Source organism: Aythya ferina (genome assembly GCF_964211825.1).
Source record: "Aythya ferina genome assembly, chromosome: 15".
Lineage (NCBI taxonomy): Eukaryota > Metazoa > Chordata > Aves > Anseriformes > Anatidae > Aythya > Aythya ferina.
The window spans coordinates 1,458,389-1,482,066 of record NC_140314.1 but is presented as its reverse complement, the minus strand read 5'-3'; the positions used below and the strand labels follow the sequence as shown (position 1 = coordinate 1,482,066).

At 53.1% G+C, this 23,678-nt stretch overlaps 2 protein-coding genes across 11 annotated transcripts in view; one reads left to right on the top strand and one right to left on the bottom strand.

Annotated features, from left to right (window-relative positions):
* Positions 1-7,692, top strand: part of TSC2 (TSC complex subunit 2) — a 33,211-nt gene extending 25,519 nt beyond the window's left edge. For 6 of the 9 annotated variants that reach the window (XM_084537362.1, XM_084537361.1, XM_084537360.1 and 3 more), the window contains 9 exons: positions 255-757; positions 1,546-1,621; positions 2,533-2,619; positions 2,858-3,044; positions 4,126-4,265; positions 4,480-4,558; positions 5,274-5,365; positions 5,641-5,739; positions 6,098-7,692. In XM_084537362.1, the coding sequence (XP_084393488.1) occupies positions 255-757; positions 1,546-1,621; positions 2,533-2,619; positions 2,858-3,044; positions 4,126-4,265; positions 4,480-4,558; positions 5,274-5,365; positions 5,641-5,739; positions 6,098-6,265 (1,431 nt within the window). In that variant the 3' untranslated portion in view covers positions 6,266-7,692. Of the gene's footprint in view, positions 1-254; positions 758-1,545; positions 1,622-2,532; positions 2,620-2,857; positions 3,045-3,445; positions 4,090-4,125; positions 4,266-4,479; positions 4,559-5,273; positions 5,366-5,640; positions 5,740-6,097 lie in introns of those variants that run through there. The other 3 variants (XR_014698362.1, XM_084537363.1, XM_084537364.1) reach the window with 3 other exon arrangements.
* The window catches only part of PKD1 (polycystin 1, transient receptor potential channel interacting), an 87,299-nt gene continuing 70,747 nt past the window's right edge, over positions 7,127-23,678 (bottom strand). For both annotated transcript variants that reach the window (XM_084537355.1, XM_084537356.1), the window contains exons 27-46: positions 22,718-22,888; positions 22,481-22,624; positions 21,937-22,147; positions 21,445-21,571; positions 20,555-20,671; positions 20,285-20,334; positions 19,969-20,171; positions 19,633-19,738; positions 18,883-19,001; positions 17,710-17,912; positions 17,203-17,397; positions 16,304-16,443; positions 15,782-15,909; positions 15,239-15,407; positions 14,794-14,919; positions 14,452-14,626; positions 13,686-13,973; positions 13,194-13,328; positions 12,659-12,973; positions 7,127-12,275 (exon numbers count right to left, since the gene is read on the bottom strand). In XM_084537355.1, coding sequence (XP_084393481.1) covers positions 11,649-12,275; positions 12,659-12,973; positions 13,194-13,328; positions 13,686-13,973; positions 14,452-14,626; positions 14,794-14,919; positions 15,239-15,407; positions 15,782-15,909; positions 16,304-16,443; positions 17,203-17,397; positions 17,710-17,912; positions 18,883-19,001; positions 19,633-19,738; positions 19,969-20,171; positions 20,285-20,334; positions 20,555-20,671; positions 21,445-21,571; positions 21,937-22,147; positions 22,481-22,624; positions 22,718-22,888 — 3,749 coding nt within the window. In that variant the 3' untranslated portion in view covers positions 7,127-11,648. The remainder of the gene's footprint in view (positions 12,276-12,658; positions 12,974-13,193; positions 13,329-13,685; positions 13,974-14,451; positions 14,627-14,793; positions 14,920-15,238; positions 15,408-15,781; positions 15,910-16,303; positions 16,444-17,202; positions 17,398-17,709; positions 17,913-18,882; positions 19,002-19,632; positions 19,739-19,968; positions 20,172-20,284; positions 20,335-20,554; positions 20,672-21,444; positions 21,572-21,936; positions 22,148-22,480; positions 22,625-22,717; positions 22,889-23,678) is intronic.

Here is a 23,678-nt window from a genome sequence, read left to right as displayed (position 1 = left end):
TTCTAGCTACTCACTGGTGGTACCAAAATGTGCACACAGTCATGACTGAGTTGTGTGGCTCATGGGAGACTGCAAACGGAGCAGGAGCAGTAAATACCTGTTTCACGCAGGGCCCTCGATCTGTGTTCCTTCGTATTGGGACCAATCTGCTCATCTTTCACTGCAAGCATCATAGGCTGCCTTAATTATTACTGTTGTCAACTTACGTTTTGTCGATTAGGAAAACTGTTTGTATTTGTTTCTTTCTTTTGAAGTCCTCCTCAACGTCTAGCCAAGAAGAAAAATCTTTGAAATCAGATGACCTGGTGGAGGGTGGAATTCCCATCGGGAGAGTCCTTCCCCCGGAGGATGGCCGAACGCTGGAGGAGCTTTCCTTCCAGCCGTCCCAGCCACTCAGCAAGTCGAGCTCTTCCCCCGAGCTACAGACACTGCAGGAGGTTCTCAAAGATGCAAATGGCAGAGAAGTAACAAGGAGACTGAGCACAGAAGTGAAATCAAAATCTCAGTCTGGGAACCTGGAAGGGGATGGGCTCGGCAGTTGGCTGAGCAAGGGAGAGGATGCCAGAGCAGCTGGGTCAGGGGGGTTGGATGGAACTGGGCTTGCCACCTCGCCTCGCTCCCCCTCTGGGCACCGGCCCAGGGGATACACCATCTCTGACTCAGCCCCGTCAAGAAGAGGGAAAAGGATCGAGAGAGATGCCTTCAGGAGCAGGACGGCAGCCTCCAATGCTGAGAAAGTACCTGGAATAAACCCAAGGTGGGTTGAGGAGCATATCTGAATCTAGAAATAGTAAGCTTGTATTGCTGGAGCCAGGGCTGGATTTGTTCAGATGGGTCTGCAGGCTTTGTGGGATCTACAGGACAGTAGCTGATTAAAAAGAAAGATGAATTACTTGTTTTTTTTCAGACCCTAATATAGAAATGTTTAATTCGCTGTTAATAAATTAATTTTGCAGTCTTAGGAAATAAGTGTAAATAAATGGATCCCACTTTAGGGTCCAAATGCACGTGTGGCTTGAATGCAGGACACCTAGAGTTGATTTTGCTGTAAATAGTTTGAATTGCTAGGCTTGCTGTTCAGGAAATCTAATGTGCAAAAGGAAGATGAGGGGGTATCGTGTATATATATATTTTTTCAACTTTAGACATAGGTAGTTGCCCCAGATTATGTTATGAGACAATCTTCATTTAATGGTTAATTTTGTAAAATACAAGTGTCTATAAAATCATTTGTCTTGCAGACTAGAAGTACCCATGTAACTGTGAGGAAGGAGTGTGTTCCTACTCCTTTGTTCTACCAGTGGATTGCCTTTTTAACAGAGGCTTTGTGCAGCTGCCACCGTTTGACATAATGATTGTTTTTTATGACAGGGGTTTATTACAAACTGCAGGTAGTCCAGGCACCCGGTGTCTCTAGGAGATGAGTAATGCTCGGCTAGCATTTTAATTGCTTTTGTCTTCTTTACATAATGTTCTTACGTACAAGAGGTCAAAATGGACTGAATTTTTTTATGGTAACAGGACGTTTTTCTCTCTCTCCCGTAGCTTTGTGTTTTTACAATTGTACCATTCCCCATTCTTTGGTGATGAAAACAACAAGCCCCTTTTGTTGCCAAATGAGGTAGGCAAGGATTTTTTTTTTTTTTAATTCTTGTAGTTAATCTTTCTAACCTTTTTACTTTCCAGCTCATGTGGTGCGATTTAAAGGTGGTTCTTACTGACAGTGTTACAGATGGGAAGTTTTCTATACCCCATTCCTGGTGGCTCCAACATTCTGCCTGTGTATTCAGCTAGAGATGTTGGAAGATTCTGTTGGTGCTGTTGCAGGGTCCCAGACAGAAGGCAGGATGATTTGTGGGTTCTTGTTTTTTTTGCTGCTAGTAGGAGTGAAGGATGAAAACGGAGCACTAGGTGGTATTGGCAGAACATCGTTAGACAAACCTGTCAGCCATCAGGATAGTTGGGAGTGGCCAGGATGCTTTTTGTGGTTGCAGGAGAAATAAATCACAGGCTTCCTGGGGAAGTAGTGTGGGAGTGCTCATGAGCTGAGCACCACAGACCCCCTGGTGAAAGTTTTTCCCTTGCTTCTGGTTCAGGTGGTGAGGCAGCAGGGAGCCTGGGTGAGATAAGGTGATGCTTCGTGTTAAAAATATTCTTCAGAGCAAGAGACGTGATAATTTTTCATGCCTGGAGCTGAAGTGAATAGATGATGTAATATGTCATCTAAAGGACATCTAGCCTGCGCAGTTTGCCAGACTAATCTCATCTGAAGTATTAAAAAAAAAAAAAAAAAAAAAGAATCCTGGAGACAGCTGCCATATAGCACAGCTCTGTACCCTGAGCTGATGCACTCTGCTCTTGCAGAACAAATTAGGGCAGCATTCATTGAGGGCACTAGTGAAGGTCAGGGATCTTTGCTTACACTGTGCTGTCAGAGTCTGTGCGTGGCCTGCTGCTGGCCAGATTTAGGAAGGGCAGTGAGTGTTTGGAGATGGTAACTTTTTAAAGATGTGACAAATATTTTGATTGCAGACGTTTGAAAAATCGGTGCAGCTCCTGGATCAGATTCCTTCTTACGATACACACAAGATCGCAGTGCTCTACGTTGGAGAAGGTCAGGTGAGTTGTGGGCAGTTACATTCATGATTCAATGGTTACATCTCAACAGACGGCTGGGCACTGCTACTCCAGCTGTGCGATCTGTACTGCTCCTGCAGTAGCCTTGCTTTTCCTTAGCTTCTTGCATTAAAAATCAGTACCTGCGTGAATCCCTTCTGGGGAGGTAATAACCTAATCAGTCATGCTGATGGAGTGCTCTTAACATTCATTGTGGGACTGCTCTGTTCTTGTTTTCTAGAGCAACAATGAAATTGCTATTCTGTCGAATGAGCACGGATCCTATCGCTATACGGAGTTCCTGACTGGCTTAGGGAAGCTCATTGAACTTAAAGATTGTCAGCCGGATAAAATTTACCTTGGAGGCCTGGACGTGTGTGGGGAGGATGGACAGTTCACCTACTGTTGGCATGATGACATTATGCAAGGTAAGATGTCTCCAGAATTTAGAAGTGGAAGGATGGTTTCTTCTTATTTTAAGACTGAGCTGCTTTCTCCAAGCTTCCTTTTCACGAGTGTAGTAAGGATGGCCTGGGGCTGTGTTCTCCCTCCATTCTGTCTGATGTCTCTGCAAGCCAACGAAGGGAGAGGTGCATACCTGCCTTCTTCAAGAAAAATCATACCACTTCTAAAATAATCTGTACTATGAAAGATTGATAGGGATTTGTGTAGAGGTTTGTAGAATAAGCTGCTTGGTCCTGAGCTGCTTTGAAGGCTGTTAACTGAGGACAGTATGTGCATGTCAAAACTCTGCTAGTGATTTCTATGAAGAGCAGCATTGAAAGCAGAAGGGTTGTTGTTACTGTGGTCATTACTCTTTGAACTGCAGCATTACCCAGCTCCCACACTACTAAGCAGTGCAGATACCAACCAGGATCCAGCAAGCCATGTGAGGAACTTCCCAGACGTTTTCATGCAGCTCTGTGGATCCCAGTCATCAGGCTTTGTCCAGTTCAGTGGAGCAGCTGCACATTACTCACCAGGGTCCTTGGTGCTCTGCAGAGGTCAGCTAGGGAAAGTCCAGGTTTAAGGTATTTAACTGTTCTTCCTCAAACCAGTTTCTGCTCACCATGCTACAGTGACATGGAAAAAATTAGCCAGAAGCACATGCCCAGTCCCCTGTTCGTTTTCTGTGAACAGAGAGCTAACGACCCCAGCTTGATCGGAATGCTTATTCCAGGGTACATCGTGCTGTAAACCAGACCTGTAATTCACTTTTCTGAGTGTGGTGCTAGGGAGGACCATGACAGACAGCACCTAGGAACTGGCAGCTGCAAAGCTTTCAGAGGCCGCCCTTTCACTGGCAAAGAGCTGCCCACTGTGCTCCATCCAGAAGGACTGGATTCAGCTGTCACAAACGGGGACAAACCTATTGAGGGAGCACAATGTATTTGTTCATTACGGTGGTGCTGGTACTATGTTGTCTTGCAGACAAATGCTGCGTATTGACCGTTGCTTGCAGCGTTGTTTTCCTAGCTCAGCCTAAGGGTCCTTCTGTTTCCTCTTCAGCCATTTTCCACATCGCTACTCTCATGCCCACAAAGGATTTGGATAAATATCGCTGTGACAAGAAAAGGCACCTTGGGAATGACTTTGTTTCTATTGTTTACAATGATTCTGGAGAGGACTTTAAACTGGGAACAATAAAGGTACAAGATTTTACTTGCAGGCATATTACAAAACAGGCATTTGGCTGTTTGTAAAACCTTAATCTGATGCACATTATCTTGGTAAACAGTGTTGAGATCATGAGTGGAGTTTATTTGCCTCAAGTGGATTCACACATGATAGTGTATAGCATTCACCAGAGTCATATTGGATGCCAGTAAAACGTATTTGACTGTTGTATTGTTTTCCCATTAGGGTCAGTTCAATTTTGTGCATGTTATCATAACGCCGCTGGACTATGACTGTAATCTGGTGACGCTGCAGTGTCGAAAAGGTAGGAATCCCTCCAGCATTTGTTCTCAGTCTTTTCTTTATTGTTGGTGGCGCAATAACTGACATCACTTTGCAGTGTTTTTGCATTCCAAAAGTAAAAGCTTCCAAGAGAAACTCTCCAAAACCAATTTGCTGCCCAGTGACATCTGTATACGTCCTATTTATGTATCATACCCTATTTTTGACATCTTTCCACTGTATCACTCGTATCATCTTCAAGCTCAAGATAAAGATCACAGAGTAGAGCAGATCCCTCCAAGCACTGCTTGGGAATGCTGCAAGAGTTGGGAGGTGGAGACCCCTGCAGCTGTTGACTGCCAGCGTCCTTCCCAGCGCTGCAGGTCCTGATCCTTGGGGTTCCATGCTGAGTCCTGTACTGCTCGTGCAGTTACCTGCAGGAGTGTTTGCTTTCCTTTTACCAAATGAGCACTTCTGGGATATTTTTGTTCCATTTCAGTTCGTATAATAATGAGCTCAGCAGGTTCCCCTCAAACGTTTACAGAGCAGCCAGGATTTGAGAGCCAGTTGTGTTAAGTTGTGGTCTAAACTCTGTCAGTTAAAGCTGGAGCTGTAGTGTTTGATGGAAGCTCCTGAGATTCTGTGAAACAGTTCTTCAGGTTTACATTACTTGTCCATTTGGTTACTGACAACTTTTGTCTTGTACTTCTCTCTTAACTGTCTGACAAGAACTTTTCTTCTTTCTTTAAAAAATGAAGACATGGAGGGCCTTGTAGACACAAGTGTCGCTAAGATCATCTCTGACAAGAACCTGCCATTCGTAGCCCGACAGATGGCCCTGCATGCTAACGTGAGTACCCCTTGTGCTCCCTGAGACTTTGTCCTTCAACTGGCTTCTTGGTCTTTCACCAGCTACCAAGGAAAGTAGCTGGTGAGTAGGACTTGCTAAAACAAATAAGCGTTCTGCCTCAGCTATTTCTGCCAACCTTTGAGTCAATTACTACATGAGCTTACATTTCAATCATAGTCAGACAGTACTGAAATGTTCTATTAACGTTATTGGCATGGTTATCTTAATGTGCATCTATCTTCTTTCCCTCCTTTTCCCCATCCTTCCCAAATCAGATGGCTTCCCAGGTTCACCACAGTCGATCAAACCCTACTGACACCTACCCATCCAAATGGATTGCTCGGCTGCGTCACATCAAGAGGCTAAGGCACCGGGTGAGTAAACACGTCGGTTCTTGGTGTTTAGAGCTGGGCTCTGCCTCACTGTGTTATTATAAATAAGGCAAATGAAATCAGCTGTCAAAGCTTACTGAATAAGAGAAATCTCTATATAAAGGTTAAAATCCAGCTCTTGCGGGAATGGTAAGTGGAGTGATGTAGGTCTGGATTTGTATCTTCCCTTGTGGTAAGTGCATTGGGACCCTGATATCTAGACACAGAGCTGCCTGTACTTGACACCGTAATAGGGATTGCAGAAAAAGCTGTACCGAGTAACCTGTCCTGCCCTGGCTAAATGGAGAATGAAAAGAATTTCAGAGAATACAGAGCTCATCTGTTCTCATTTGACTTCCAGCTACGTGAAGAAACCCAGTACCAAACTCCTGGCCTTCCCCTGCAAATGCATTCATCTGCTCCGACAAAGCCCCCTCCCCAGATACCTCAGGATCCTCCACCAACCTACGAGACTGGTCAGAGGAAGCGGCTGATCTCCTCGGTGGATGACTTCACCGAATTTGTGTAGATCCCACTGGGTTGGTGTGTCCTGGGATGAACGAGGCTGTGAATGTGTTTCACCTGCATGCTGACTGTGCAGCTGCCTAGACGTGGAGGAGAAGGGTTCGGCAAATACAGTGTGGCTGTGATGCTTTCTTGGGGATTCAGCACTGAACTTTATCAGGAGGTTCAAGTATGTTTCACTGTCTCAGCCTGCCACTGTGGTCTGATGAAGATACTGTGTATCCCCAGCAGATGCTCCAAGAGAGGACCAACTCCACATTATGTTTTTATTTGGTTTGAGCTATTCCAGGGCTTCCATCTCTGATGGGAACTTTCTTGCAGAACCTTTCTCTAGACTCCTTCAACGCCAGTGTCTGGTGGGAGCAGACTAAGTGTGATCCTCTGCACTTCATCACATAGGTGGAAGAGGCATGAATTGTAGGAATTTTGACACCTTTATTGGGAATTAAATACAGAGTACTGGAAACCCAGTCACCATTTCTAAGCAACTCGGAATCTTTGCTTCTCTCCAGGTCTCGTTGACTCTCGGGACTTGAACTCTACAGCATCTGAGACTTGCTCTGCTGCCAGCTCTGGTAAAGGTTAAGCCGAACATGCTGCTTAAATTCCCAAGAACGTGTCTCCATTTTGAAAGACTCGCAGTGAACCCTCCCTCAGCCCAGGAGAAATGTTTTTGCTGCCAGAAGTAACGCAAAGCAGGGAGGTGAGTGGCACTTGGTGAAGCAGCAGAATGGCAAAGAGCTGGGGCACGAACCTTTGGGCAGAACAGTTTCACCCACTGGGGCTGGCTGCAAGGGTTTTAGCCAGAGGCCAGATGTGGTTTCTAGGTTCAGCTGCAGGATTTCTACTAATTGCAGCAGTGCTGGGGATAACTCATCCCTCTCTGTGCACTCGGTAAAACCCAATTTGAAAGACTGACTTGTCCTGGTGGCATCAGCTCTGAATGAGTTTTGCCTATTGCACTAACGCCTAATGCCAGGCTCTCCTCCTGGGACCTTGGCTGTTGTAATTAACAAGCTGTCCTTTCAGTGCAAGCATGCACGGGTGGAATGGGATTATGTAGCCCATCTTGTTGTAAGATGGTCATCAGACACTACACTACCAAACTGGGAGACACCGTGTAAGCTGGCCTATACTGTGAGTACTTTAATCTCCTGCTTTGTGACTAAATGGAAGTGGGGCTTTTTGATGAGGGGGAACTGCAGAGCCTTTGCAGCGGAGCTGAATACAAGTGCAATCAGCACACGGTACTGTGAAGTGACTGGCAAGAGGACAATGTATGAAATGCTATTAATTGATGCAAAGTGATGCAGGGCTGTTTGGGAACTCTAAGTGTATGTTGTGTTTTGAGTGTTTATAAGTAAATATGTCCTAGAGGAAATAAAGTATTTGTATGGCCAGTGGGTTCTTGCTGACCTGGGAAGACTCGAACCATGTCTGATGATAATGTCATGGGTAATTTGCCTTTGTGGTGATGGCAGATTCCTCACTAGCAGGCTGATGCAGTTAATTACAGACCAAAGCGTCCCTAATTGGTTCATTGATGTAAGAAAGTCTCGCATATTGTGCAGGAAACCTCAATTAAAATTCTGGTCACGGACAGAAAGAACAAATGGGGTGGGTAGGAATGTCTGGACAGGCAGCTGGACAGACTCTGGTGAGTGCTGACGTGCCCCTGCGCCTTTCCTGATCTCCTGCTCGTAGTGGTGAGCAGCTCGCTGCCTGGCTGAGGGCTGGAGTGAATGCAACAAAAGTACTGGAGCCAGGTTGTAGCAGTCATCTTTTATTTGACCTTGTCATTTTTTTAAGAAACATCCCCACAGTTACAAAATACGGTATTTTTGTTTGCAGTGAAATGCTGACCAGACAGTTAAAATTGGCATATTGATCACAATCATGTTTAAAAAAAAAAAAAAAAAAGCATTTATATAGAGGTCCTTCCCTCTCCCTTTTAAACTAGTGGATAGTTTTTTTATTTTATTTAAGCAGCTTGATACTGTTACATCTGTATGAGACTTAAGACAATAAATAAGAAACCATCTCTGGGTGATTACAAACACAGAAATATACATTCAGGAGTACCTGGTGGTTAGGGCTGTAAGTCAAGTTCATTGCTGCTGACAGTATAACTCCATGACTAGTAACTCTGGCTGCAGCTAAGTGCATGTATACGTGGAACCTTAGCTGTGACAGTGAAGGAACCCTGTGAGTATTGCTATAGCTTGTACAAATAAATGCTGCAATGAGAACTATGATTGCTTGAAAGCTGTCCGTGGTGCCCACCAAGCACGTGGGCCCTCACTGAGGTGTCTGACTTTTCAAGAAACAACTGTGTGGGTTCCAGAGCTGCTCTCCGTACTTCAAGTTAAGGTAAGAAGTAGGACAGTTGTCTTGGCCTGTTTCTGCTCCTCTTTGATTAGAAGAAGCACTTGGTAAGTCACGTGCATCACCTCACACTCACACACACACACAAAGCAAGCTTGGTAAGGAACAGACACTTGGGACCAAGAATCCCGATGCTTCACTGGGGAGCATCCTTGTCCAGCCCGCACATTTAGCTTATTGAAGGCTGTTCCGAGCACTCGGGTCCCTGCTCACTGCTGCCTCTTGCCTCCCTCTCTCCTACCTGTACTTCAGTAACAACTTCTTTTCAATGAACATACTTAAGCTGGGAGTCAGGGGGAAGGAGCTGAGCTCTGAACTGATGCTTTTTTGGGAGGTGGGTGGGGAAAAAGGCTTTTGATGATGCCAGGGCCCCAGAGCCTTCCAAGACCTGCTTGGTTTGTTCACTCCTTTGTTCACCTGGCTCCCAGGCTGGCACTGACAGCCCCGTCCCTGTCCCACCCTGCTGTGGCACTGACCACAGCGAGCAGGCACCTGTAACCAAGGGGAAGGGGGCACAGCCCTTAGGGGTGGCTGTATCCACAGACATTATTCCACTGCAGCAGGAAGGAAATGCGCAGTCCCATTTGGAGCTGAAGTTTAAAAGTGGCTGTTCTGGTGCAGTTGTGCTTAGGAGCTCTCCTGTGTGAGAACCCCATCCTTACCTGCTCCAGGGCTGGCATCGCCCCTCTCCCCTTGTTCTACTCCACTCCGGGCACTTCTCTGCTATCTCTTCAACCTGCCTCTTGCTTTCCCTGAGGAAAGCTTTCTGGGTACTAACAGTTTTCTCCACTCTGCACTCTACTTCCCTCCGAAATCTACTCTTGCAACCTTTACGGTGACCAACCACCAACTCCCTGTAAGCAATCTTCATTCTACAGCACACCTCTACTCCTGTCTGCAGCCTTCTGCAACCTTCCACAGCCCATATCCTTCATAATAACCAAGTTTTTAAAGGGCAATTTACACCAGTCCCACAGCCATCACAAAGAGCACCCGTGCATCTTCCCACAGTCACCCAGAAGGGACAGGGGCAGGCAGCTGAAGCCCAGGAATGAAATCTTCACGCGTATTTAACAGCATGGCAGAAAGTGCTGGGAGCTGGAGGAGGAGACTCACCAAGGGAAGCATCCAAGAGGCATCTGACTGTTCCCAGAGGTCTCCTCCCTGATCCGGGCAGTCCTAGGAACAATGCTGCCAGGAGCAGCAGCACCAGAGGCAAGACACACTGTCCCCTGCAGCAGCATTTGTGCTGCTCAATGCTTCCCTTCAGTTACACTCCAAAGCAGGAAGCAGATTCAGGAAAACCACCTCGTGCACTGCGGGATCCCCACCACGCTCTGCTCCACCTGCGGGGACTGGCCCTGAGCCAGCCCGGCCCAAACCTCGAGAGCACACGCACCACATGCACACAGACACCTAATACTTTATATACACGGGACATTCCCAGGAAGAAGCACTTAATACATCCTTTAAATAACTCTGACAATAGTGTTCTGTCTCCTATCTACATGTTTCAAACACGTTACCGATGCTATGAAAATATAGCAAACATACAAAAATATATACATTTAAAAAAAAAACAGAAACCAACATATAAATTACTTACAATATACATCATGTGAAATGGCGAGGACAAAGTGAACGCAGGCCCTGGCAAGGCTTCAGGGGTCGTGGTGCTTGCTGTCCCAGCCCTACAAGCACAGGCACAGCCCCAGTGTGCTGCGAGTCACCAAGCAGGGCTGCGGGGACTCTGCCTCCTCCTGGCCCCCTAAAAAGCTCTGTTTGAGTCCCCTCCAAATGCAGTTGGACTTCACCAAGAGCCCAGGAGGTAACGCTGTGGCCAGCTGGGGTGGAGGGGCTGCGTTCAGTTTATCCTCACTTGCTCATTTCAGTTTATGATTTAAACAACAACAACAAAAATACTGCTTCTGTGATATATTATCCCGTTCTTGTTAGATCGCATGTGTCATTGTTAGCTGAGGAAAGCATTGTTTAAAGTGCTGGGCAGTACATACGAACAAGTAAACCAAAAAAATACATATACTTACGTCAATACATTCCTTGGGTTAGAAAAGCCAAGCAGCCAGCAGCACGCTCACCCCTGGGCTGCCGCGCGGGGGGCGAGCGCTGGTGGGTGGTGGGGTGGGGTTGGGGGGTCCGCAGCGAAGCCAGCACGTTGGCAACCCCCTGCTCAGCGCCGACTGAAAGCAGCCCCGGGTCTCCGGCCCCTTCGGGTCGAACTGCTGCTCCTCACCCCTCCGAGCCTGGCCGGGCAGCAGGGCTGGCAGCTCGCCGCTTGCAACGTCCTTTGTTTTAAATATCGGATCTCTTTAAATACAAATAATACCAATTTCCGGAGGATAAAAGTAGCCAATACTGGAAATTAACTGATCTGGGTGTAGATATTTATCTATATATATTTATGCTTAAAAAAAAAAAAAGGTTAAATATCTTCTTGAAACCTGTAGCTTTCCTCCACAGTGCGTCTGGTCGGCAATATCCAAGACTCAGTTCAAACCCTCAAGGCCAGGGGCTCCCCTCTCCCCCTTCCACCTGGCACAGCCAGCAGGGAAGGGGCGGTGAGCCTCGTACCAGTCACCCTATGCTGGGCCCCAGTAAAGTGTCCTCATCACAGTCGCCTGAGGCAATCTGCTTGAAGATGGGGCCATTTAACGAAAGAGACAATTTTAATACTGCCCTACTGTAATCATTTTTTTTTTTCCCCGCACGCTGACCGTAACCCGTGCCGTCTTCCCCGGCTGTCCACGAGGAAAGGCTCAGCCTTTTCCTATGAACCCTTGATGCTGGCAGCCACCCATGAGGACGCCAGCACGCCTGAGCCACGAGGCCAGGAGCGTGGAGGACAGAGGCTGCGCCAGCCCCATCGCCAGCAGCGGCACGGCGCAGTGCCCGGCGGCTCCCGATGCTCCAGGTGAGCGCGGCAGGCACAGCCCGCCTCTGCAAACCCTTTCCAAGGCTCGCTCTGCCCTCCTGCAGCTCGGCTACTTGACAGTCGGGTGCACCCTGTTCTTGGCCCGGAGAGGCCGCTTCTTCTTCACGGCCGGAGCCAGCGTGGCGTGCGCCTTGTGCGGGGGCAGCAGGGAAGCCGCCGCGCTCACGCCTCTGCTGGCACGAAGGAGCCGGCTGGGCACCGAGCCCCTGCTGCCCGGCGGGGACGTGGGGGAGTGGGGGGACAACGGGGCGTCCCGTGGGGGCTGCGGGTCCACGTCCGAGGAGATTTCGGGCGAGGGTCCCCGCTCTGCGCTGCCCGCACAGTACCTGCTGAGGACGTCCTCCGCCCCCTGCGCGCACCTCCTCCTGCAGCGGCGGCTCTGCGAGCCCTCGAGCTGGTGCTCGATGCGGTACACGTCCTCCGTCACTTGGTTGACGCGGTCGAACTGGGCTAGCAGCATCTCGAAGAGGGAGAGGAGCCGCTGGATGTCAGCGTCCACCTCCAGGCTGTCGCGGGCGCTCAGCACGAGGCTCAGCCCGTCCAGCTGGCTGGAGGAGGTGGAGGCCCTGGAGCTGTCGGAGGCGGCGCTGGGCGTGGGGCCCCGAAAGGATTTGGAATCGCTGGAGTCGCGGGATGGCAGCGGTTCCATGCCTTCAAACCTCACCTTGTGGCGGAACTGGGAGAGAAAGGGGTGGGGGAAAGAGGGGAGACGGAATTATTTCAGGAGCTGGCAACAGGGTACAACTGGCTGTGGTACAGCGCACCCCAGGGATCTGGGGATGGATCCCAAATAAAAATCACCTAAAACAATGGGACTGAGACCTGGCAGCCACAGCCCTACAGTGCCCCATCACTAAGCCAGCCCTTGGGCCTCCAGGATCTGCCCCTGCTCCACCTCTTCTGGCCAGAGGGGCTGGGGGACCTGACTGGGAGCAGTGCTGGGAAGCACCTGGAGGCAAAGCGGGGCTGAGGATGGAGGACACTGTTTCTCTGAAAAACCTGCACCTTAAAGCCTGCTACCAGAGCCCTTGCACACAAACTCTCCCGGGCTGCACTCACCTCCTTGGCCTTGCTGAAGCCCATCCACATTTTCAGCCTGCGCACAAAGAGCTCCACCATCTCGTAGTCCTGGGGCTCGAAGGCGGGACGGTACAGCTCGAAGTGCATCTCCCGGTAGCTGTAGACAAGCACCACGGTGAAGAGCCTCAGCACGATCCACACCTCCAGGATGATGTAGCTGGTGCAGAACAGGTAGTAGAGGCCGCAGGACTCGGGCGGGCAGGGGCGGAGGTTTGTGCTGCCCCGCACCATGGCGAAGAGCAGCAGGAGGCTGCTGCCCACACTGCGGAAGGACTCCGAGGAGGAGGAGAAAAGCTGCAAACAGGACAGCGGAGAGATAAAAAGGGATCAGTTGGTGCCACAATGTCCCTCAACACGCACTACCCCATCTTACAAAGTCTGAGCCCTGCAGAGCAGCAGGGCTCTGCTGGCAGCTGCGGCACGGGGAGGGCTGGGGGGGGGGTCACACAACCCTGGGCAGCCCTTGCTCGCAGCCAGCCCCCCGCCAGGCGAGTTGGGGGGAGCAGGTACTCACCAGGAAGCCAAGCTGTGCATACGCCAGGAGGAGGACCACGAAGGCCAGCCCTGCAGCCATCAGCTCCTTCATGGACTTCTGAAAGGTCTTCCCAAACACGGACCACTGCCTGACGAAGCGCAGCTGCTGGGCCGCCTAGGACCAAGTGAGAGGACAGCGTTAGGTGTTACAACACATGTCCAGGTGCACAGGGTGCTGCAAGACCTGCCCAGCACTACAGAGCCTCTCCCTTGCTCTCCCTGCCCTGAGAAGAGGCATTACAGCACTGCCTGCTCTTGGACTGCACATGAGAACTTGCAATGGGCAGGCAGGCAACCAGAGGCTAAAGCAGAGCCCACAGGCTGAGGACATGGGGCTGTCCGGTCATTAACGTGGAGGTGCAGACATCCCTGGGTCTGATTCCAGCCCCAGATGGTAAAAAAACAACAACACATCCCCAACCACAGCCCACATCCCCGACCATGTGCTGCTCCCAGCCAGCCCTCTTTGTACCTGCACGGTCAGGAGGAAGAGGAGGGAGGCAGCCAAGGTGCTGAAGATGGTGTTGAGGAAGGCCACCTGGTAGAAGTTGGTGAAGCCCTTCCTGTTGTTGAGGTACTTGAGCCACTGCTGGTCGGCGAGGGTGGCCTGGCTGAGGTGCACCACCACGGTGCAGGTGGTGAGGAGGATGAAGCCCCACTGGCCGTAGTTGCCCCACAGGGTGAAGTAGGCCCTGCCCTCCTTCTTGATGGAAAGCGACTCGGACACCACGAAGTAAACCACGAACATCATGAGGAAGACCTGGGGGAAGAAGGGAGAGGTTACCAGGGAAGGAGGGGGCAATGTTTGCCTGCCAGGCTGCACCAGGAGACCTTGCAGCCCCCCAGGACAGCAAAAACCCCATGGGCTAGGCCAAGATCTGCAAGCCTACCCCTGGAGCACACTTCCTCAACTCCTCCCATGCCTTCCAGCCAGGAGTTGGACTTGATGATCCTTATGGGTCCCTTCCAATTTGGGATATTCTATGATTCTATGATTCCTCTTGCTCCCTTTGTCCTGTTCCCTCTTGCCCTAGCAGCTACGCTCCCCAAAGCCCGTCCAAGGCACGTGCAGCAGGGTGGCAGTGCCCAAGGAAGGGGGCTCTGCTTCCACCCGGCCCTAGCCCAGCTGGAGGAGCTTTAGTTTGTGGTGACCAGTGCTGCTTTTCTTGGGGACAGACCCCTGAGCATCTCTGAGCAGTGACCAAAGAGGAGAGGGGCACAGGATGAACCACACTGACCATCATGAGCAGCTGCAGCGTGACGCCCCTGCTGAGCCGCAGCAGCGGGAAGGGGCTGATGGAGAGCGCGGTGACGGCCTGGCCAGCGCCCAGGAACTCCAGCTGCAGGGTGATGGCAGCGTGCAGGTCCACGCTGGGGTTGTACTGCATCAGCTCCACAAAGACTGCCCGGCTCCTGCGGAGAGAAGAACAGCAGCTCAGGGACCTGGGGCAACACCAACCCTGGGCTTTGGTGCCGTCACTTTGGAGGGTCCTAGGTTCTCTCCCCAGTGACACCTCCAGGAGTGCCCCTTAAAAATCTTGGTGACAGCAAAACATCTCCTTCGCCCCTGCCACACTCACATGTTGTCGATCCAGGTGTGCTGCTGAAGGTAACGCAGCTGAGCCCTGCTTTCCTCTAGCGAAGCCCCCAGCTCCTGGATGTAGCCACCGGTATCGTAGAAAGAGATGTAACCCCAGTACCAGACCCTGCAGAGGAAGAAGAGCCACGGGGTGAGAGCTGGAGACAGAACAGCCCTGGTGTGCTCTCCTGTGGGCAGACTGAGCAGGCAGGGAAAGCAGGAGCCAAGTGCCTGCCACCACTCAAACTGCCAGCATGCAAGGGCCAGAATGGGTGCGTTTGGGAAAAGCCCCTGGCATTTTTGTGTTAATTTACCCTTTGCAGAGCTCAGGGGCTGCAGCTGACCTTACCGAGGTGAGGGCTGGGAACCACCCAGGGCACCAAAACACCCGACAAGTTCCAACACCCCCAGCACGTGGAGCAGAGGCACAGAGAGCTGCTCCTTACCCAGCGAGGTCGGGCGGCGAGTAGGACCACGCGGCCGTCACGTTCACGGCTGCCCTTTGCCAGCCAGCTGCATAGTCAGCCGTGGAGAAGCCGGGCGAGGTGCTGCAGTTCTTCCCGGCACCTGTGCCCAGCCCACGGAGGAAGTCGTGGGCAGTGAGCTGGCACTCAGCTGGAAGGAGACCGACACCGTCACACACACAGCACCCAGCACGGGCACACGGCTGAGCCTTCACCCTCATCATCTCCCCTCCTCCCGAGCCCCCTTCACCCCCGTGTGCTCACCCGCACCTCCTAAAATCCCATCAACCTCTCCCTTCAGTGCAAGCCCCTCCATCCTCATCACTGCCCCAGTTCATTTCACCTCTGGTGGCAGCAGAACCAGAAGCACCTCATACACACGTAGCAAAGAGCAAAGTGCCTCCATAACCCCTGCCTTGCTCCCCCCAGCACCCCACTGCACCCAGACCCAGCCGTTTCACCCTCCAGGCAGTGTCACCCCCCTGCAGGTGACAGCAGGGCCCCGGGCTGCTGTCCCCTCCCTACCTTCTTGCAGCCGGAGCTGGCGCAGCCGGGCTGCCCCCAGCGTGGTGCTGTGGCTCTCCTGACCCGAGCGGTTGTTGTAGAGGTACGGGAGGAACACCTGCGACATCCAGACCCAAAACTGATCCGACCTGCAAAAGGGAATGGCTGTGAGGGGCAAAGCTCCTGGAGCAGCCCTGCTGGGGCAGCGTCTGCAGGTCTCAGCCGTGATCTGGATGTCTGGGTTCCACCTGGAGGAGAGGAGCTGTGTTTTGGGCAGGTAACTGGGCTGCTCTCCTCCATGTGGGCAGCCAGCAGGCAGGGCAGCTCCTGCACCCATATTGTGAGCTGTGCTCCAGGTGGGTGAGGAGAAGGGTTATTAGATGGGCAAGACCTAAAGGTGAATGAATCCCCTCGATGCTGAGCCCCAGGGAAATCCTGGAAGGAGCCAGCAGGTACCTGCGCCCTCGCCCTGCTGGCTGGCCATCAGCCCACCCCGAGGAGGGCATCGCTCAGCCCACCCCAGCCCAGGCTCTCTGCTGTTACCTCTTGATGCGGAGGAATTCGCTGCTGCCCAGCTGCTGCTTGATGGAGCTCTGCAGGAGGAAGGCCCTGCTGTTGCGGGTGGCGTCTCCGTAGTTGGTGAGCAGGATCACCAGCAAGAACATCATGTAGATGAGGAAGTTCTGGCAAGCAGAGAGCAGAAAGCGATTGTACCCAACAGCAGGATCCCGTCCTGTCCCTGCAGGAATCGGTGCCTTCCACTGGGTGCAGCGGGATCAGGCCCCAGAGCCTGCTGGTAATTCCCATTTGGAAGCAGTTTAAAACAAAACCCAGACACAGGCTTTTTTTTTTTTTTTTCCCCCTCCCCTCAGAGCAGCCAGCCCAGGACCACATTTCAGCCGGTACACACTGCACAACCTCCCTGCAGCAGTGCTGTAGCTGGCAGCTTGGTTTATAAACGAAGGTACAGGAGGTTTTGCTCTTTAAATGATTGGCACTCAGCTAACAGTAGCTGGATGCTCTAAAGCGGCCGTGTACTCCCAGCACCAGCGTGGAAGGTGAGTACTGAATAACTTACAAAGAAACTGGGACTTCTGCTCCCAGGCGGGGACTTGTTATGTCTCACAAGACCCTGTTAATTAATTTTCTTTGTGCAAGTTGATGCTGCACACCTGGCCCTAGCCTCAAACACCCCAGTTACGGAGACAAACACAGCCACTGCTCCAGTTCAAGGACACGGCCACCCCCTTACAGTCCTGCTGTCCAGACACCTCAGAGCTTCACGGAGAAGATGAACCTCACTGCCTGCCTTCTACAGGTGGGGAAACTGAGGCAGGGACTGGACACCTGCACCTCCGAGCTCAGGGGGTCACAGATGGACAGGGAGGGCCCACGCAAGGACGGATCTCGGCTGGTGGTGCCAGCGCTCCACCTCTGCTCACCTTCAGCATCCTGTGCAGCAGCTTGACCTTCCTGGCCTCCTCCTTGGCCTGGAAAAGGGCAAATCCCTGTGGGGGTCGGACTTTGCTGATCTTCTCAGAAACGTGCTCAACAAACGGGTGCTCCACCAAGGTGTCGTCTTCCTCTGGGTGCAAGCGCTTGGCGACCAGTGAGAAATAGAGGGCTTCCAGCAGCACCTGGGGACACCAGCACGCTGTGAGCTCACAGAGCAGAGCTGTGCCACCAGAACCACGGGGCAGCAGCTCCTGTTTGCCCTTCAGCCACAGGGCACGGCAGCTCAGCACCACTTTGTGGAGCAGCTGGCTGCCTGTAACACAAATTGCCACCACCTGCCTCCCCTAACGCTGCTATCGTGCCCACCCTCCTCTGCAGAATTCAGTCCCCTGTGTCTGATAGGACTTGATTAGTATCTGGAGAAAATGTGAATTACAGCTAATAGGTGCACACAGACAGGTAAGTGCTTGTGTCCTCCCTTTGGTTGTCCTTACCTTCAGGGGCTCCCAGACCAAGAAGGATGCCAGGAAGCTGAATATCCCTGAGATAAGCCACATGAGGGCAACGCTGGAGGAAAAGCCCACCCCGATCCACACGGAGACCCCCGTGGAGGTGGCAAAGAGGAAGAGGCTGATGCCATGAGCCAGATAGGAGCACCAGGGGGGCAGCAAGCGCTTCCTGAATGTTTGGTCTGCAACTGGAGGGAAGAGAAACGAGAGCAACCGTCACTGCTAAAGGGTCCCAGTGGGCACAGGGCTGAGCACATCCCTCATCGCAGCAGAGAACTCGCCACCAGTCCTGGGAGGGTTTGGAGGGATTGTCCTAGACATCTCCCACTAAGCACAAACAGGGACAGCAGCCTGAACCACAGCCAGCCCAGCACAGCAGCCTCCCATCTGCAGCAGCAGGGTGGGCAGCAGGAGATGGGATCCTGCCTCGGCAGTGGGATCAGCTCCCTGCTTTCCATTAGAGCCCCAGGAAATGGGGCATGCCCGGCCTGGCTGGAAGTGCTTTTCACGGTCAAGACCTGTGAAAAGCCACACAGATCTGACACAGCCTTCAGCCTGCCAAGCCACCCTGCCCCGGGGCTTGCTCGGGCACAGCCTCTTTCATCCACCCATCTGAACCAGTGCTGGCATAGAGATACTACAGCCATTCATCAAGCACGATGAACGGAGGGCTTTTAGCAGATCCAGGAGGATTTACTGCCGTGCCCAATTCTCTCTTTTGCAGCCTGTCCTAAGGAGGCTGTGCCTCAGGAAGCCAAGAGTTCACTACAAGAAATGGTGCTCAGCCTCTCCATGGGGCACAGCCTGGCGCTTCCCACCCCCAGGCCTGACACCCTGCTGGTGCAGCCCCAGCTGTGTTGCATGGTCCACTAGGAAGCACCTCTCCTCCTCTGCTTTGTTGGGTGAACTTTTGTTGGCATTTGACTCATTTTTCCATAACAGAAACCCTCGCTCTGCAGCCTCGTGCTGGATGAAGGAAGGAATTGGTGGCTGCAGAAAATAGCAGACACATCCCTGCTGGGAGCAGCCTCTCCTAAAGCTCTGCTTACCTGCCTGTTCCTCATAGCTGTGCTATGTGCCAAGGCCCCTGCCCGTCCCCAAGGGCCCCTGCCCGTCCCCAAGGGCCCACGGCACTGCCGCTGGGCACAGCCCTGGTACCTGTCCACGTCGACTTGGCCGACCTGCTCACTTCCCGGGGAGGGGCTGCCATGCCCTGGCCCTTGTCGTTCAGCTTCTGCATCATGACAGTCTCCACCTTCTCCCCGAACACACTGGAGCTGCCGAGGCAAAGGGGTGCTGTTGGTGAGCCGTGTGGGTGCTGCGGGGTCAGGCTGTCAGCAGCACAGCAGCACTGGGCCAGGCAGAGGTATTTTATAGGGCAGCAGGCTCAGGCTGCCAGTACCCTGATGCTCTGCTCTGCCTTTTGCAGAGGAAGACTTTTTGCTGGAAGACTTTCCCCTCCCTCACCCTGCTGCTTTATGCTGGCTTTATCTGTAAGCTGCCAGCCTGACCAGGCAGTGCCCGTGCCCCAATGCAGGGTGCTCTGGGCATGGCAACACATCAGGGATTCAAACCCCCTTCCCCAAAGTGCCTCCCTGGCACTTCATCAGCAGCCCACGAAGCTCTGGAGCCGTTTCTCCAGCCAGGGCTTTAGGGGATATTCCAGGTGGCTCCTGGAAGGGACGCAGAGCCCTCCTGGAGCCCAGGCTGTGCAGGCTGCAGGAATCACAGTGACACAGTGACTGTGTGACAAGGCTGTCTGGAGCTTTGCAGTGCCACAAAGCCCAGCTCAGCTCGCTGGGGCTGCATGCAGCAGGGCTGGCAGGCACAACAGCAGCAAGGGCAAGGACAGGAGACACTGGGTCTGTCTGCCTTGGGGGGGGAAAACTCTGCTCCCCCTGTACTTACAGGCCTGAGATCAGATCTGTTTCAGCCCTCATGTATGGCCCCAGGTCCTGGGAGTGGGAGATGCCACTAGCTCCATCTGCTAGGATCTGCCGTATGAGGTCCTCATCTGGGGAAACAGCACAGAGGGCATTGGCAGGAGCACAGCACGCAGACCCTCACCCTGAGAAGGTTCTGACATTCCCATTAAAAAACGTGATCCCCTCTTCTGCCTTGCAAATTGAAGCCAGTTTGGTGGCAAGCTCTGCTGTTCTGCTTTCCCGGAGCTCCCAAGCACCAGATTGCTTCTCCTGCACGTCCCTGCAGCATTCAGCACAGAGCAGCCCTGCTCGTACCCACCTGAGGCAGAGAAGTACCGCGGCTGCCCCTGGTGCACGCCAAGCGACAGGCTGTCCTCCTCAGCTGCCAGTGGAGCCTCGAGCCCCAGGTGGCGGCTGGCCCGGCCTCTCTTCAGCTTCTGGATGGTGTTGCCCATGATGGAGGGGTCGCTGAGGAGGTCTGGCCAGCTGAGCAGCGCCTCGCTGGAGGGCCACCGCACGAGGCTGCAGGAGGACAGAGTGTGGCATGCAGTTAGGAAAGGAAGAAATAATTTGTGGGAGACTAGAAGAAAACAACACTGAGTTCCTACTTGTTCCATCCCCAGGAGCCCGCTTACCTTTTGGAATCCTCCAAGAACAGATCTGTCTTGGTTTGCTCAGAGAAGGCCTGTGGAGGAAGAGGAAGCGTTTCAGGGACGTGCCACCAGCTGCTGCCTGGCCAGAACAGCAGCTATGCAGAGACAAAAGGCTGTGGCTCTCCCCACCACCAGTGCTGTCCGGTGGCACGAGTGCCTTACTCCTGGCACTGACGGCGGTGGATGCAGCTGTGTGGGTGCAGGAGAGCCCACAGAGACACCTGCACGGCTTGCAGGCACGAAGCAGCTTACCTCTGCCCGCAGCCCAGGGAAGGTGGGGAAGGAGCTGTCGAGGATGGAGGAGTCCAGGTAGTTGTCGATCTCCAGGGACTGCTGGTCGGAGTGAGTCAGCGTGTGGTTGATGGAGACCTGCAGGAGGCAGGAAGGCTTGAGCAGAACCAAGAGGGGCAGAGGTGGCAATGTGCCCGGTGGGGCTGAGAACAGGCACGTCCTTCCCTGCCTCGGGCACTGCCCCACAGCCCAGGACCCTCTGGGCTGCGCCCCCTACAAGTTCCCTAGAAGCTGCAGGGGTTTTACAGTCTCCTGCAGAAGCAAGGAGTGCTCATAGCAAAAAGTAATATCAGACACATTTGCTGCTCATCAGTCACTGAGCAGCTGGCTGCAGTACTTAATGAGGCCGTTAATTGTGTGTAACTAGTCATTAAATCCCCAGCTAATCCTGCCACAGCTGCCTAACCACAGCTCTGTTCAGAGAGCTGAGTTTGTACCCAGGGCAGGTATTTCATTAGGAATGCTCGACTGAGCTGCTCTCAAGCTCCTACCGAAGCAGCAGAGGGTTGTACCTTTCAGTGGCATTTGGGTACTTACCACCTACCGAAATCAAGATGAAGTGCCTAAGTAGAAGCCACTATCACCCAGCAAATGTGCATGACAGTGATAAATAAAGCCAGGGGCTGCTCCCTGCTCAACAGGGGGGCAGAGCCCTGCTACGTCCCAGGCTGTGGCCATGAGACAGGGCAGTGCAGAAGGGCAGCAGGGAGACAACCCGCTGAAGAAGTGATGTACCACCAAGGGCAGAACACTGCCCCAGATGAGAAAACCTGATGAGCACACCCATTTGGGCAGCCAGCAGCTACTCTTTTCCTTTTTTACTCTTTTAATTTCTTACTCTTTTTAATTACCTTGCCACGAGCCATCCGGAAGAGAAATAAAATGACCAAGTAGAGAGGGTAGACCACCACGCTGGACACCAGACCAACAGCCACGGTGTCCACATTGACAGGCACCAGGTTGGAAATGGCTCCGTTGCTGGAGAGAACCGAGAGAGATCAGAGATGGGCGTTAGCAGGAGCACTCGGAGCTGCCAGCCAAGCAGAGAGCAAGACAGAAGAGCACAACTGGGCATTTCAGGAGTGTTGGGAAAGAAATGGGCACAGGCTAACAGATGGCACGGCAAAACTGGGCAAGGGGAAAAGCTGATCAGGCTCTCCTTGGTCCTCCATGCCCCATGTCCTGATCCCAAATCCTTTGTGAGGGGAAGGGCAGGCTCAAGGCCACAAGCAAGGCAGCTGTTTGCAGCAGACCTAAGGTCTGTCCTGCCCTGCCAAAGGGGAAGCACAGGAGGGGCTCTGAGGAGTTAAGGGACCAGCTGGAGCACCGAGGGCACAGCGCACCTGAGGTGTACGTTCCCCACCATGCCGTACCACACGGCATTGGCACAGAGGAAGAGGAAGACGAGGAGGGAGCAGCAGGTGGCCCTCTGGACACGGGTGAAGCGGCTGCGAGGCGGGCGGTCCCACATGGACAGCCAGACGTGCTTCTCGAAGAAGCCTCGCTGCAGCTCTGCTATGAAGATCCGGGAGAAGCTCCTCAGCTCCGTCTCACCTGAGCACAAAGAGAGGCTTTCAGGGTCAGCTGCACAGGAGAGGGTGCCCAGCTGGGGCTGGCACAGTCCCCCCTTGCAGGTTGATATTCAGAGTATCCCCACTGCACCTATGCTGACCTTTTTGCAAAGCTGGATCCCAGCCATGCCTTGTCCTCTAGCACAAAACACCCAGCAAGGCATTTGGCTGTGCAAATCATCAGTGCAGTGAGATTGTAGCCGTGTGCAGGCGCTACGGTCTCTCTACAGTCTCCTGCACAAGCCCTTCCTCGGTGCAAGGAGTGCTGCCACCCTGCCCAGCCTCCCTGCCCTGCGCCCAGGAGCCAAGCACTCACTGGCAGCATAAACCTCTTTCTCCACCATGCCATCGTTCTCTTCGCTCTCCACGGACAGCCAGTCGTTCACCAGGAAGAAGTAGCTCTTGCTGCTCTGCAGGTCCCGGACGATGACGTGCTGCAGGTACCACGAGGGGCTGAGTCCTAAGGGTGAAGGGATAAAGAGATGTGTTTCAGGGCAGACACTCCCCGTGTGAACCCCTGATGCCTCAGCCCCCACGCCAGCTCCTGTCCCACCTTTGTTGTCGTGCCAGATGCGGATGCGCCAGATGCTGCCCAGGTTCCTCTCCGTGGCGATCTGAAACACGTCGAGGCTGTTGCGGTGGAAGGCGTTTTCCCCGTCCAGGTGTCTGTGCCCACTTTTGTTGTCCACGCCGTACAGGGCGATCCCCACGTGCGCTGTGGTACCTGGCAGGGTTAACGGGGCTCGGTTAGGGAAGTTCCCCCAAGGTGGAGCCGTTCCCAGCCCTGCCTTCCTGCCAGGGACACGGGGCCGGGTGTCTTGGCCCTTCAGAGGGGCCACCTGGGGACCTGGGAGGCAGAAATGCCCTCGGCAGCTGTCCCACACCCCAGGGTGGTGTTACACAGCCTGCAGGGCAGCTGCTCAGACTGATCCTTGGCATCCTCGTGGTTTTCCACTTTGGAGGGGACTGAATCTGAAATTCCTTGATTTGCTAACACCCTACTGGGAGGAGACGTTTATTCTGGATGTTTCTTCCATCAGACAGTCAGAAGACTTGTTTGCTTTGACTTCTCTCTGGTACCCATTGCCAGATGCTCCCTGGTCCACCTGCTCAACCTGGGCGGTCCTTGGGGTGACTTTGGACCAAAACTGCTCCCAGTGAAACCAGTGGCTACGCTAAGATCACTGGGAGCATGCCTCCAGCAGTGACACGGTGGCATCCTACCTCCACCATTGCACAGAGCTCCCACATCCCAGCTCCCTGCATTTCCAGGCCTGGGATGATATTTCTGGCAGCTCGAGCTACAAACCCAGCCCCAGGTCAGAAAGCCAGGCTTTCTGCCTTCATGCAGCTAGGAAAGATTGGGAGGGGAGAACAAAGTGATGGATGGAGGTGGAAAGCAAAACGATCAGTCTGCAGTGCCCACAGGGCCTGGATGCTTCTGCAGGAAAGGATCTACGGGAGCTCCAGCAGCCAGGCACAGCGGCTGCCTCCTCCTGCAGGCGTTTCTGTAC